Source organism: Hermetia illucens, chromosome 3, assembly GCF_905115235.1.
Source record: "Hermetia illucens chromosome 3, iHerIll2.2.curated.20191125, whole genome shotgun sequence".
Classification (NCBI taxonomy): domain Eukaryota; kingdom Metazoa; phylum Arthropoda; class Insecta; order Diptera; family Stratiomyidae; genus Hermetia; species Hermetia illucens.
Genome location: NC_051851.1, coordinates 35,441,462 through 35,456,829, shown reverse-complemented (window position 1 = coordinate 35,456,829; position 15,368 = coordinate 35,441,462). Strand labels below are relative to the sequence as shown.

Genomic DNA, 15,368 nt, shown 5'->3' with positions numbered 1-15,368 from the left:
TTGGGGATAATTCGGGGAACAGCAAAAAATCACAGTTGGATCCACGCTATAGGGTGGGCGGGGTATAGGTTCGATGCCCTGCCTATCTCGCATTGTCATGATGCAGTAAAATTTGGAATGATACAACTTGGTGGTCAAACCAGATTTGAATACTAAACACGTGTTAGAATGCTGAAAATGATGGTATGCAGTATTACCGAACTCAATTTCCGTCCCTGCCACCATTATAATTAATTTTTGAACAGCCCTCGTAATTGATTGTCCTGTACTTTTTCTCCTTTTTTTGTTTAGTATATTAAATAAAACTCTTCTAGAGATTTCAATTGTATTATTACGGTAGCTATTCTTTGCGGTCTTCGATTTTTGGATTAAAACGTTTTTGTGTACTGTTTTAGAGGTAATGCTATGCTTTCTTACGTTGTGCTTTAGAATGCACCAAATGTATTCGATGGGGTTCCAATTTGTGGACTAACCCAGTCTAAGAGAACGATGCTATTGTCACCAAAGCAACGCTTTGCGGTCGCTGATTTTAGTTAGTGTCATCGAAAATGTTTATTAATGGAGGCATCAAGGCAATTCGCAACAATTTTTCACTGTTCATTCGACATTCACAAACAACGCCATACATCTCCAGAGCATAATACTGTTTCCTTCGTACTGGGCAATATGTTTTACACAATCCGGATGATATTCTTCATCGACACAAATTAAAATTCGTCATCTCCAAATTTGCTAGTCTAGAAAGACTATAAATGAGATTCAAATCTTAGCGCATTGTTTGAAATTTGATGGTAGAAAAAAATCATTGCGCATCTTCAACCGGGGGCGGTAATTGCGAAGAAAAATTCCGTGCATAAGATGTGGTGTTAATGCCGCGTATGTGATGCAGTGCTTTGGTGTGTGCTCGAGCACCTATCAAGCAATTATTTTTTGTTTTACTGTAAAAGCCACGGCTTCTTTCTGACTTTGTAAGCCTTGCAGCGCTCCGCTTCGACAATTCCTCTTGTGGTAAAAGCACTAATAATCTTTCCATCTTCGTAGGATATATGTATAAAGAAAAGCTACTTTGTTTTCTACAGTTAATTAAAACACTTAAAAATAGATTCCAATTTACTTTAGTGCTAATTCTATAATATATAGAATTCTATAAAATATAGAATTAGCACTGAAGGACACATGATTGTCCCCGAAACACATGTTTGGAAAATTTCTAAAAAGTAAAAAAAAATCGAAAATAAAACTGGAATATATGTTTGCGTGTTTTATTATATAATTCCATCTTTTTTCTACAGATCCGCAACAAGCCTAGGCAATGTTTTTTTGTGGTTCTTAAACGAGTCGCGGATAAATTTTCTATTCTGGCGCGTCATGGACATGTCTTTTCTCCCCGTTTTTAGTCTATTAACGTGGTAGTTTTTTTGTTAAACCTTTTAATAACGACTCGACTGCACGTCGTGAACACGTTGAGACGGCTTCCTTTTTTCCGTGTGAAAATTGAATTTTTATTCGTTTTTTCATGGGAAACGCTCTCAGTCTTGCCATTTTCGGAAACGAAACAACAGTGCTTAACTAGGAAAACTTCAAAGCGCATTTCCACTAAGAATAGCACTTTTTCAAGGAGAAATTCTAAAACACGTGTTCCAAGCTTTACGTTTCAGATATGATACTAACTATCATAAAGAGTCTTATGTTATCTCATGATGTCGGTCTGGCTTGTGTTCAACGCATTTGTGAAAGTCATTCGAACATTTAAAGTTATCAATATTTTATAAAGGTGTCTTATACTTTTGACCAGGGCTCTATACATATTGTTCGTCATTAATATATGCCAAACTTCAATCGACTGAAGGCAATCCCAAGATAATCAGGATGTAAAGTACGCTTAGATAAAAGTCATAGCAGCAGACTTCTGATGGGGTGAAGCAGAGTCACGGAGAAAATCCGAATCCGAAATTACACAAACAAACTTATTCCGTTTGCTTCTTTTCCGGGCCCGATGTGAATCCCCCGCTTTTCGCTAGGCATGGAGTGAACCCTAACTATTGTCATGCGATCAGGTTCTGATTACTTTTATGGAAAATGTCATGACACTGAAATGGAATACTTTTTGAGTATGGCTATGGTGCCACGGGATATCTTTCATAATTTATGACAAATTGTTGATCTTCTTCAGATAATATTTGAGATTAATTGCTTAGATAATGGATTGAATGTATCCTCGTTAGAATGCGAATGCGTTTTTATCTAGAAACATTGTCTCCAATTTGAACTACAATCTTTTTGATAAATTTCCGTCCGATTGAAGGATTGCGTGAAAACTGCAAAGCATTATGATATTGAGTTTGCATGCGAAAAATAGATTTTAGAATTTAGTGAAAAAAGCTTAAAACAGCACCGCAGCATTATTTATCTTATATCCTCTACTATCCTGACTAACACACTTGTATGTATTTATTTATTCAAAAGTACTTCGTACAATTTTACTCTACATCATAATCTTTTTATAAATAAAATTTCAAAATAAATTCTTGGTAATATTTAACGTAAAATCATAAGTTACAATTTGAAAAACAACTCTTCACATAAAAATATTATGCCATCCGTTGATAAAATTATAGCAAGAAGGTGGTCTGAGCACTACCACAGAATCGATGACTCGGGCTTTAATTACGGATGAATCTCGAACTGGCCACTCAATGGGACCTGTTCAACTTGGGTAGGTACCTTTCATACCACAATGTGTTAACAAACAATAAACATATATAACAATTCAATTCAAATTACTCCATCAAATGTGGTCAAATATTAAAATTATGTTAACAATCTGCAATTCATTGGTATTCTCTTTTCTTTGTTCAATCAAATAACTTATGTAAAACGGGTATACCGTCTGAGTCTAACAATGAGGGATAAACCACTAACAAATTCCATATAACATTGGTGGAAGCCTGTTTTTTGAACGAAATTGTATTTTTTATGAACCCAACTTCAATGAGTTCTTTAGTATTCGAACGAAAATCATTTTGTATTCAGACGCTATTTCAAATTTGGAAATTGAAATACCGTCCCATAGCTTTAGTGCAGAGTGTTGTGCCCTACCTCAGCAAAGTAAACTATCTCGTCACTTATATGATTTAATACACACATCAGACCCCATAACACCCGTCACACTAATCTCTCTCAACCCACACTCTATATTTTTACGTTCGTCACTTATACTAATATTTTAACACAACATTTTTAGAAAATAATAATAGTAAACTCAAAGTTAACCCAACTAAACAAATATTTTGCATAGTTTTCTGGAAAAACCTCAAGAGCCTGAAGAGTATCTGCCATGGTCGGTAAAATATGTTAAAGATGTACTTAGACTAGGATAAATTGCAACCAATTCCATATGAACTTGTAATTTTGGTATTGTGTGCATTGTTTTTTATACATAATTATCATGAGTGTGAACTAGTTGCGTTTTGTTCACGTTCCTCTAAGAAAAACCAATCATTAGCTTTAATTTTGGCTCATCTTCCATACGTAAATTTTTGATTTTGTGAAAGTTTCCAATGAAGTATCTCATTCACGTTTGGAATATACCTAAATATTGTTAGAAGATGTACGTACGCATAGTTTTAGACGCCCATCATATCATGTATGACCATTTGAAGAAATTTCTAAAGACACGCCTCACCATATCAAACCATTATTGTGTATGGATTGTTATCTTGTTTTTGTTATTGCTTTTTTCAGTATTGTTTTCCGTCCAAAATGATCGTTTTGTCCTCCGTTTGCCCGAGCCTTTTACGTTTTGTCTATTCCTTTCTTTCGATCAAAATTTTTTTGGGTGGAAACATTCAAAAAAAAACTAAAAACAAATATATAATTAAAGATTTGGTATATTTTCTTTAAAACGAGAAATTGTAGATGGAAAATATGTGCATTTTTATAATTGAGTTTGAAGGAAATGAAAACATGTAGATGTATAATTGGGATAAACAAATATTAACTTTAATTCTTTGAGTCGATGTGCTTTTTTACGTTGATTTTGATAATTTATTTTGACTTTTTTATCAGTCAAACGATCAATGTGAAAATATGAATGTGAATCAAATTGTTCCTTCTAAAGCGAAGCTTATTTCACCTAATTTTTGTCGTGAGTACTCTGTTCCGAATTTTGAATTGCATATTTTATATTTGTTTCAGTTCTATTGTTTTAGGTTTCCTGTTTTCAGGTGCAAATTGTCGAATGCATTCTGCAGTAACTCGAAATTTGAGAGAAATAAGTAAAATCCCAGAATTCGAAAAAATGGTATCTTATTATGGCGTTGACCAGATTAAAATAATACAAATAATCAAATCAATAGACCAGACCAGCGCAAATTTAGCTTTAATGTACGACCACATTTACCTTACACAGCGCGGCTACAAGCTGCAGTGAATGCAAAATATTCTTTATTCTTCAGTGACGCGGGACGGCGCGACGCGGCCAAGTTGCCTGTCAGAGAATTTAGTGCAGCGCCGCATGCCATTGTTATGGCTGACCTTACACCATCAGTATCTCATCTGTCTGCCATAAGTCACGCTGGTCAGGACTGATGAAAAGCATGGACTGACATGTTTGGTATAAACATGCATGCGTTTAAAGATCTGATCCATTCGGAAATAATGTTTCGATTAACAACGCACTGGCAACTGCACAACACTCACCAGTCCAGGCAAACTGAGAAATTTTTCATAAAAATTTGAATAATCATCAGCCTATCGCCATAGAAACAAATCGGGAAACCGGAAGCCTGGCGCTTCAGATAGGAAAGGTTTTGTTTGTTTCTTCTGTGAGTATATTTGAGTGCAGAACTATACCATTTGTACGTAGCTCGTTACGTATATACATTTAGGATCTCAGACTATTGACTTTAGTGGGATATTAATATTTAGTTGCTGTAAATTGACACGGTAAATTCAGCTTTGAGCTACTGTAACTTTGTTAGTAACAGAATGATTTTGATCAAACTTGGGGATAACATGCTTCATATTACATTCTGTACTACTACATTTATAACTCTGGGATACACTTAAGGGGGGTTTTACTCAATTTCCCCAAAAATATAGTTATATACTATTATTTACTTAATTTGAGCAGATATCGATATGGAGAGTACTTTGAGGCCTGGACACCATATAGAGGCAGCTTCATGATTTTTTTTTTCAGATTTTTCGGTTGGATAGTTTCTGAGAATGGATCCGTTAAAAAAACCATCACTTTCCACCCGTCCCACTCTCCGCCTTTCTAACAAATGTTAAAATTAACGGCTTCGAAAAGTACTAATCGAGACCTTTCACTTGATACCCAACATAAATATATTGGGTGAACAAATGTACACCCCCCCTCCCTTTCGATGTATGGCTAGTGTACCGCTAAGGTCTTGAATGAAGTGCTCTAATACACTTCAAGGTACTGATCCAATTGGATTGTTGCGCCAACGATTATTATTATTACATGACTGCACTTTAATCATGGTCCTTCTTGAGCTTATGATATGAAAATGGTCAACCAGGTTAGATCTGTAATTTTCACTGGCATCAAAAGATGTGTGCGATCCTTCAAAAGAAGATGGCAAAACCATACTAATTATTTGGACAAAATTTTATAATTTAAAGTGTCAATAATATCTGATCATAGGATTGATTGATGAACTATAAAAAAAAACTGCTTATAGTAAGAAATGTAACTTACGTAACTACTGAATTTTTAAGAAATAGCAATTATTAGAATAAAGTTGTTTCCAATAAAAGCACTACTTCGGTTTCGGTAATCTCGCCCATTATTAAATTACAATTCATACCTTTTATTCATTCATTTATTTTCAATCATCATCATCGTCAATGGCGTGACAACCAAAATTGAGTCTTAATCTCCAGAATACATCGCCTCCAACAATCTCCCTTTCGGCTTTCTTCTGAGATGGGTTGAAAGTTTCTGTTATGTTTTTGGCAGATCTGCTACTTCCATTCGTACGAAAATCTTGGGAATTCGAGTAAACGGATTATCGTTAAAATTCCAAATAAGGGCATCCGTTTTGAGTGTATTAATCGGAGGGGTGTCTGCATGCTTCTTACCATCGCAAAGACGGTAGCTAACAATCCTGGAACGCATCAAACACATCTCGAGAGCCTGATCGATAGAGAGCAGTTTGTTTTCTGCTCTGGATCATCCTGTTTTGACCATATCAACATTTTGGATCGTTTTGGAACAGTGTGCGGAATTTAGATCCTTGCTTCAGCTGCTCTTCATCGATTTCGAGAAAGCTTTCGACAGCGTGAGCAGGGAGTGTACGTGACGTGCTCTCTGCAGGAGGGACACTCCGGAGAAACTAATAGCTATTATCAGAGCGGATATACAATGACGCAAAATGTCGTGCGGTACCGAAGTAAAATCTCTCCAAAGCGAAGCCCACCAGGGTTCGATCTTGTCTCCGATATTATTTCTTCTTGTTACCAGTCACGTTCTTCATGCTGCCTTGTTCGGAGGACGTGGAGGAATTCAATGGGCGATGATATCTTTTCTGAAACACCTCGACTACGCTAATGACATCAGTTTGCTGTCTCACGTGGTCATAGACTTTGGCCAAATGGCTCTGGATTTAGAAAGAGACGCAGATAAAGCTGGATTGAAGATAAGCACGCACAAAATCAAGGTTCTCAGTCTGACGTCTCCCTATTTGCATTAATAGGCAAATTATTGGAGGCGTCGATCAATTTGTATATCTATAAAACGTTGCTTCTACCAACGGCGGCACCGTGGGTAATACGATCGGAAAGCGGAAGTGGCGATGAATAGGTCACACTTCTAGAGTATTGCGGACATCTCGGGAAGTCCTGGGGGGAGTGAAAGCGTATTTAAGCAAAAGATGCTATGTCATATCACCACTTCCAAAAATTGTGGGTTAGTTTAGAAGTCATGATATGACTCCCAATTGCAATGCGCGTGTTATTTCTCTTACGGCGCTTGGTGATCAGAACCATCTTCCGTTTCTTTCTTCTACAATTGTCAGCCCGGCTCCCTTCAATCAACCCTCAACAGCCAGTACTGACTCGTCGGCAACACCTACCACGGCCTCCTCCAGGAATGAAAGATTAAGTATCATTGTACAAGATGCTCAACAGCAGTGGACCATGTCCCTGCAGGGCACCCACGGACCCAACGTACTCCTTGAGTCCATCATTCGTGACATATCAGAGCCTTTACAATGTCAATCAACACCAGAGACATATAAACCGAATTGAATGCATTGATCACGTGCAGGATTACAATATATGCACTATCCTTTCCGAGAATTGCATTTTCCGCCAAGCAAGTAATCAATTACTGTCGACCTGGTTCTGTCCTTGGCTTTCAACAATTGGGAACATTGCATATTACGCGTACCAACATTTCTCAAATTGTGTCTAAAAGGCTGGTTCACCTACAGGTTTATCAACATTAGGCAGCAACTGGCGACTCATTGTAAAAATTTTTCCAGCTCGATATCATGGCTCAGGGCAACTTAAAAAAAGTATTTTCGGATGCCACACTAGTGGGTGTTCACAACTTCTTTAATGTGTTTTTAAACGGTGTCATGAATCATAATTATTCTAGTTTGCTAGAAGGTCGAGCCGAAACATGATAACGACCTCCTTTAAGATCATTTGAAATAACGATATAGTGATTGGCAGACACGTTTTTGTACCATTTGTTAAAAAGCGTCCTTCTCGAGACATCGAATCGACCAGTCTGACGTGTGCAGTCGGCTATAATAAATAATAAGCTTCATAAACCAGTCATCGAAATACTCTTCTTTAATGGCGTCACGAAATTCTCAGCGAAAGTAGAAAAGTTTATATGATGTTTCTACCGTATCCGCGTTCTATGTCACAGCTCAACCATCGGATTTGTTTGCCAAATGCGAATATCGATACGCCTCTTCCCAGATTTACTTGATTATGTCGTCCATGCCTTAAACATCTTTGCTGATTTCTCGACAAGATATGGGACTCCCTGCCTCGTTCACTGAATTAGACGCTCCAGTATTTTACCAAGGCTTCTTAAATAGCTTACACACATTTTCTTGATCGGTTTCTTACAGGACCTGGCATCAAGAGAGTTCCAGTTGGATTTTTTTTTCGGGGTAGGGTAGGTGAATGCGTTTACGCGCAGAGTGTTGGACTTCCGTAACGGTACGCGCCAGACCGCCAACTAAACGCACCTCTCTGTCATAAGAAAACTAGCCTGGACCCTTTTGTAACATTACTTCGAGCTAACTCTCCCTCCGTAGGGAGCCTTCAAGTCAGGGAATTTCTTTCACCAATGGGAGGGGAGAAGAGGAAGGGAGTTGTTCGTTCAGGGAACCCCTTGCCGGTCGATGGCTTTACGTTCCTTTGTAAGGAAGGCAACGAGAATTACTATCGCGATCACCATCTCGACTAGTTTTGATAAAAGTGAGATAAGCAGACGCCACTCACAAAGCTCCCCATCTCTGCACTTGGGCAAGGCGTTTACGATGCACCTCCTTATCAAGGGTATCAGCCCATACTTCCGCGCCGTAGTACGGCGGATTACGTAGCTCCCATGAGAATACGTCTCCTGGTAGATATGGGGTCTCCAACATTCGCCATTAGCCAACTCAAGCCCGAGACTCCAATTGCAGCCCTTTTCGCTGTTGCTTAGATTCGCTCGAAGAAGCTCATCTTCGAGTCGAGCATTAAAACCACATTATTTAACTGCTGGTTTTGGCTCTATACTCAACTCGTCGATTGATATGGGACGCAGGGTCAAGATTCTCTTTCTGGTTAAGATGACTACTTCGGTTTTTTCCAAGGCTAAATCGTGAACAGTCATCCATCCGCTTACCCGTAGCATAAATATGCCAAGTCTGCTTTGCGCCTATTCAACAGTGCGTCCGGCAAGAAGTGCCGCAATGTCGTCTGAACAATTACCAACCAGACGCGACTCTTCTGATATATCAAATATTAGCAAATTATCATAGAAAACGTTCCAGAGGTCCGGCCCTAGGATAGATCCCTGTGCTACTCCCGACATTATCTCCATCCTCTTTTGGCCCCAAAGCGTCTCATAGAACAGGGAGCGGTCTTTCAGATAATCTCCCATTATCCGCAAGAGATAACTCGGCGCGGAGAATGAGTTTTCTAATGTGTCTAACATATCTGTCCATTTTACGGAATTGAATGCATTTTTAACATCAAGCGTTATGAGGAGTACTATCCGTTAAGATCGGCGACTGTGTAGCTTGGCTCGATAAACCCCATCCACCGTTGATCTCCCTGCTCTGAACCCGAACTACCCTGTGGATAAGTCCCCGGCAGCGCGGATTGCTTCAGCAAGTCCACTCCCGATTAGCTTTTCGGGTACTTTACCGGCTGTGAAAAGCATACACAGCGGCCCGTATGCAGACAGCAGCTCAGCGCATCTCTTTCCTTTGTTGAGTAGTGCGACAAGCGAAAATGTCCTCCTTCAAACAAGCGTTGGACGCCCCAAATAGCAAGTCTGGTCGTTGGCGGAACACCAGTTTGTAAACTTCCGCCGGGATACCATTCTGGCGCCTTTTTATTTTTCATGATGAGAATTGCTTCGAACTCTTTCATTGTGAAAACGGGGCAGTCCTCGACAACCCGCACGGAATATCTAGGGATTAATGGCCGTACAATGCAGTCCATCTGGTCGGTACTTAGTATGGAGGGTTTCTGAGAGCCCCAATTTTCCGGATGATAAGTTTATAGTCAAGTCCCCACGTTTCCTCATTTACCTCGTTAACTAGGTTCTTCCAGCCGCGAGCTTTGCTTTTATTTATCGAACTGCGGAGTCTCCTTTTTGCTGCTACTTTGCCTTTATGGTAGGTCAGCAATTTCTGCCGTTCACCAGTCATAGAAGGCTTGTCGCAGCTGGGGCCCCTCCGGGGCATGGAAACTTCCCAATAGGATCAACAGAATGGAGTAGCGCGACATATACTTTATCTCTTTTTCTGATCTCAGCGTTTTATTTTACTGAAGAGAGTTCTAAGCACATTGTTTCAAGCCCTCATTTATCTGGGCTTGGGGCTAAAATGTTATGAAAATAACATGGCGGATAAACCTCGCCATGCCATTTTTATTGAACTTATTTAGTCACCTGCTATTTCCCAATCTTATTCAAGCGTAGTATTTATTTATTTCATATTGTGCCTGGAATTGTAATTCTGTGATTTTTTTGAAACGCGCAGTACATACGATTTAGGAAGAAACGAACAGAATCGGCCATTTAGAAAGGCGCACGGGGTCGTCTATGGTTACAAAAAACTATAGTCGTTTGGATGTGTCTCCAGATTGTTTTTTTTTAATCGCTTCTAGGTTGAGGCTCAAATCCAATGTTTCGGAGATGTGTTTTGGTATTGGTAGGATAAGGTTGATAAATCAGGAGACCAGAAATATGTCTTCAATTTGTTCTTTTAACGAGGATTGTAATATTAGTCATCAAAAATCAAATGATATAAATAAATGCAGGTTGTTTTAGGAGGAACAATTTTGGTTTTCATTTAATGCAAAAGCAAATTTCGTATTAAGAATGATTTTACAAGCGACGAAGCCACAAAAAGTGTGACGTCAAAATCAGCATAATCAATTTTTTATTATTATGCTCACATTCATAATCGTGTCTAATTTGAAACTAATAACTTGTTTTCCTTTTTCTTTTAAAGAATTTCACTCTTTTCTGTTCACATTATCTTTTTATGGTTTTTTGAATGTCGTTTTTCATTTAAATTTTTTTCTTCTCTTTTTTCGTGAAATTTCTTAATTTCAATAAACAAAACAAAATTCGAAAACAAAACAGCTTTGTTGCCGGAGTTATTTTACGTGAAAGATTGCCAGCATTTGAGCGAATGTTATGGCGTGCTTGCCGAGGAAATGTATTTCTACGTCAGGCAATGATTGAATCGCCACTGGAGGATCCATCGAATGTGAGTAGGATTTCTTGCGTTCTTTGTTTTGATGACGGAACGGGGTGTTGTACAAATCAGACCCTGTTCCATTCTGGCCCACGATCAGTTTCGGTAACAAAATATTCTTCTACATGTCCACAGGGCGATCAAGTCTTCAAGTCAGTATTCATCATATTCTTCCAAGGTGACCAATTAAAAACCCGAGTGAAGAAGATCTGCGAAGGTTTCCGGGCTACTTTGTATCCATGCCCCGAGGCACCTGCAGATCGCCGTGAGATGGCCATGGGTGTAATGACCCGGATCGAAGATTTAAATACAGTCCTAGGACAAACTCAGGACCATCGACATCGTGTCCTCGTTGCTGCAGCAAAGAATTTGAAGAATTGGTTCGTTAAAGTGCGAAAGATTAAGGCCATCTATCACACTTTGAACCTGTTCAATTTAGATGTTACGCAAAAGTGTTTGATTGCTGAATGTTGGGTTCCAGTTTTGGATACTGAAACCATCCAACTGGCCTTAAGGAGAGGAACTGTAAGTAAACTGCATGAAATACTTTTCTTCTGGATTTCATCATGAGCTATTGCTTCTTCAGGAACGTTCCGGATCTTCGGTACCGCCAATTCTGAATCGGATGCAAACTTTTGAAAATCCACCAACATACAACCGGACCAACAAGTTTACGAAAGCTTTTCAAGCATTGATTGACGCCTATGGAGTCGCTAACTACCGTGAAATGAACCCTTCACCTTATACAATTATAACATTCCCCTTCCTTTTCGCTGTCATGTTCGGCGATTTGGGGCACGGCTCGATAATGATGTTGTTCGGCTTATGGATGATCTTAAAGGAAAAACCATTGGCAGCAAAGAAAAGCGATAACGAGATTTGGAATATCTTCTTCGGCGGTCGGTATATTATTTTCCTGATGGGCGCGTTTTCAATGTATACAGGTTTGATTTACAACGACATCTTTTCAAAGTCGTTGAATATTTTCGGTTCGCAATGGCGAATCGTGTACAATACGTCAACGGTCATGGATAATAAAGTCTTACAACTGGATCCCGGAAGCGACGCGTACTTGCAATATCCATATCCATTCGGCATGGATCCAATTTGGCAAGTCGCAAGTGCCAACAAGATCATATTCCAGAACGCCTACAAAATGAAGATTTCCATTATTTTCGGTGTTGTCCACATGATATTCGGTGTATCGTTGAGCTTGCTCAATCATCGCTACTTCAGAAATCGTGTCTCCATCCTTTTCGAGTTCATTCCGCAAATGATCTTCTTGATCTTCCTTTTCTTCTACATGGTTTTGTTGATGTTCATCAAGTGGTTCAAGTATTCTGCCAGCAACGTAGGTAAAGTAGCATCAGAGCAATTTTGAAACTTTAGTAGTAACTTCGGGATTACATTTCAGCTCCAAACTCTTCCGCATGTGCCCCATCGATCTTGATTACTTTCATTAACATGGTCTTGTTCAAAGCACCGAACGAGCCGACGAAAAACTGTGAAGCATACATGTATGCTGGGGAGGGATTCTTCGAAAAGCTTTTGGTAATCATCGCTGTTCTCTGCATTCCGTGGATGTTGCTTGGCAAACCGATTCATATTATGAGGGAAAGGAAACATCAGAATGTAAGTTCTAAATCGTCTTATATGCTTCATGTTTTCTTAAATGCTTTATATTTTAACCTCAACAGCTCAAACCCATTGAACCAGTAGAAAACGGAGACGCTGAAGTCGGACTAAATGCTCAAGAACATGGAGGCGAAGCCGCTGCTGCCCATGGCCACGACAATGAAGAACTGTCTGAAGTCTTTATCCACCAAGCCATTCATACTATTGAATACGTATTGGGCTCTGTATCACACACGGCCTCGTATCTTCGTTTATGGGCCTTGTCTCTGGCTCACGCCCGTAAGTTTCATTTACATAGCTACCCTCCGTTTCCAACCCTAATCATTTTCTAACGTACAGAATTGGCTGAAGTATTATGGAACATGGTCCTGGCAATTCCTCTCAAAAAGTCTGGCTTTTCCCCAGCAATACTATTGTACTTGGTATTTGGCGCATGGGCTGCCCTCACCATTGGCATCCTCGTCTTGATGGAAGGTCTTTCGGCCTTCTTGCATACTCTACGTCTTCACTGGTAAAAACGATACCGAATACATGTATCTTTCGATCTAACTTTTTTATCCGCTTGCAGGGTGGAGTTCCAGAGTAAGTTCTACGTTGGTGCCGGCTATGCGTTCCAACCGTTCTCCTTCGAGGCTATTTTAGAAGCGGGAGGACAAGCTGCCACTGAAGAGTGAGCAGCTTTATGAATACATAACATTCATTACAAAAAAATACAACAATATCTATGACAACATAGTTTAATACTGTACTTGCCTCTACATGTAGCGTGTTGAAATGAATATCGAATTTAAATATATCTGAGTAATTTTATGGATAATCGGTTCACGGCCTTATTCCGTGGACACTTATATAACAAATTTGAGATCAATTCAAATAATTGGTATTGCTTTTTATGTCTAGATGAGAAGATTAACGATAATAGTGTAATTAATGCGGCTTTGCGGCGCTAATGCTTACATGTAGTAGCAAAATATATTAATAGTGTAAATCAATGGAAAACGGCCATCCCGTTTAATTGTTGTTCTTCTATTTGTCAGTTCCATTGAAAAGTGTACACAATAAAACCTAGTTGCAGCAAAAATGTTTTGATTTTTAATCTCAATAGCTAAGAACGAATTTGGGATTGTCTTCTATAGGCAAGTGGTATGCACGAATTCCGTGCTGAATGTTTTAAGAAATGCCGTCCAGTCTTTATGCGTGCCAAACCAATCATGGGACAATAGGCCTGTGGCAGAGCGATACCAGGCACCCGGAAATGGGGATTATTTCACAGTTTAATCTCAGTGATCTTCTGAAGTAGGCCGACCCTGCTCGTTTGACAAAAGAAAAGTTTTGTGATACAATTTTAAAAATTAGAAGGGTCTAAGGGCAGACGTAACTCATCAGATGCTGCCTCACCCTCTGCCCTGGAAAAAGCGTGACCGAAGCGTTTTGCGCACCAAGGCTGCGAATCATGTCCCAGTGTAGAGGTGAGGGAGCGTCCGATGAGTTGCTTTTGGGCTGGTACGAAATCGTAGCCGCCTTCGTCACTCTTTTAATTTTTGAACTTTGGGGTTAAACCCAAAAAGAGGAGTCTGTGGACCATAAAGAGTGGGGGCAAGTTGCTCTCCATTTGGTCCGGTCCGACATCAAGTGAATGCGGACTTAGGTTTCCTCAGTCCCTGAACAAAAAATACAATTTTGTTTATTCAATACTGCAGCACTGGTCTCGTTGGCGGAGCAGCTGAAATGATCACAATTGAAGGAGGTGTCGCAGACGACAATCCGACCCGCATTATGGTTTTATCTATCCATCCAACGAAAATTTCACAGCTTCCTTGGATTTGCACGCATTCGCAGTGTCACCCGCCGGTTTCTTGTGAATTGTGCACGGTTGCAAACGAGTGCTTTATTCAATCCCGCCCGCTTGGCTGCTGTGACGTGCGTAGACTTCTACGCTTCCAGCGAGCAAACAGTTAAGCTGGAAGTGCCCTAATTGAATCATCGGAATTTGGCGTAGAAATTTCAATATACGTTGTGCGGAAAACACGATTACTCGCCTGCTTTGTTCGGTTGCCTTATAACAACCTAGTTGCGCGCTCCTCGCATACCCCAACCCCAAGCAAGTTCAAGGTCCGCCCATTGAATTGAATATCGAAATCAGGCTAACCGCCTTCGACCCCGTGCCAGAAGACCAGGCGGAAAATTGGAATCAGCGACGATGAGAAGACAACGAGCGCAAGGGCTCCGCTGCGCCCAGTGCTCTTAGTTTAAACATAGAAAGAAGAAAAAATCAATTCCGCGAAACAAATCGTGTCGGAAAATCGTTGGCATCAATGTATAGCCTCACAAGGCGAGTACTTTAAAGGGGATAATAAAGAAATTCATTAAAATTTTGCGTTCTTTTTACAAATTCCAGTTATTTTTTATCATAAGGTATATGGATTACCGTCGAAGATACCCGCCATGGCACTATTTCGAGTTTACATTTCATCGATGTTACCAATGAAAACGTTCGACGAGCCATAGATTGCTCGAAGAACTAGAGAGGCCTGACATGGATCGGATGTAAAATATCTAGTACAAAAACGTTGTCCATATACCACGTTGGTTGGCATATAGTACAAATCAACCAGAGGAATTTCCACCCTTCTTCACTGTAGAGGTTTCTTAAAAGGAACACAATGCACAACGCCGAAGACACCTCGATAACTTACTTGTCAGTCGTCTATAAAGACTCTGGCTGTGCAATCATAAGCGAACTTAACGTCGATGAAAAGATAG

The 15,368-nt window shown here is 39.7% G+C and overlaps 1 protein-coding gene across 6 annotated transcripts in view; it reads left to right on the top strand.

Annotated features, from left to right (window-relative positions):
• Nucleotides 1–13,686, top strand: part of LOC119652340 (V-type proton ATPase 116 kDa subunit a1) — a 45,736-nt gene extending 32,050 nt beyond the window's left edge. For 3 of the 6 annotated variants that reach the window (XM_038056362.1, XM_038056361.1, XM_038056358.1), the window contains exons 6-12: nt 10,856–10,982; nt 11,106–11,495; nt 11,557–12,325; nt 12,385–12,602; nt 12,668–12,884; nt 12,945–13,116; nt 13,174–13,279. In XM_038056362.1, the coding sequence (XP_037912290.1) occupies nt 10,856–10,982; nt 11,106–11,495; nt 11,557–12,325; nt 12,385–12,602; nt 12,668–12,884; nt 12,945–13,116; nt 13,174–13,279 (1,999 nt within the window). Of the gene's footprint in view, nt 1–2,618; nt 2,717–3,298; nt 3,341–10,855; nt 10,983–11,105; nt 11,496–11,556; nt 12,326–12,384; nt 12,603–12,667; nt 12,885–12,944; nt 13,117–13,173 lie in introns of all 6 variants that reach the window. The other 3 variants (XM_038056357.1, XM_038056356.1, XM_038056360.1) reach the window with 3 other exon arrangements.
• The last annotated feature ends 1,682 nt before the right edge of the window (nt 13,687–15,368 follow it).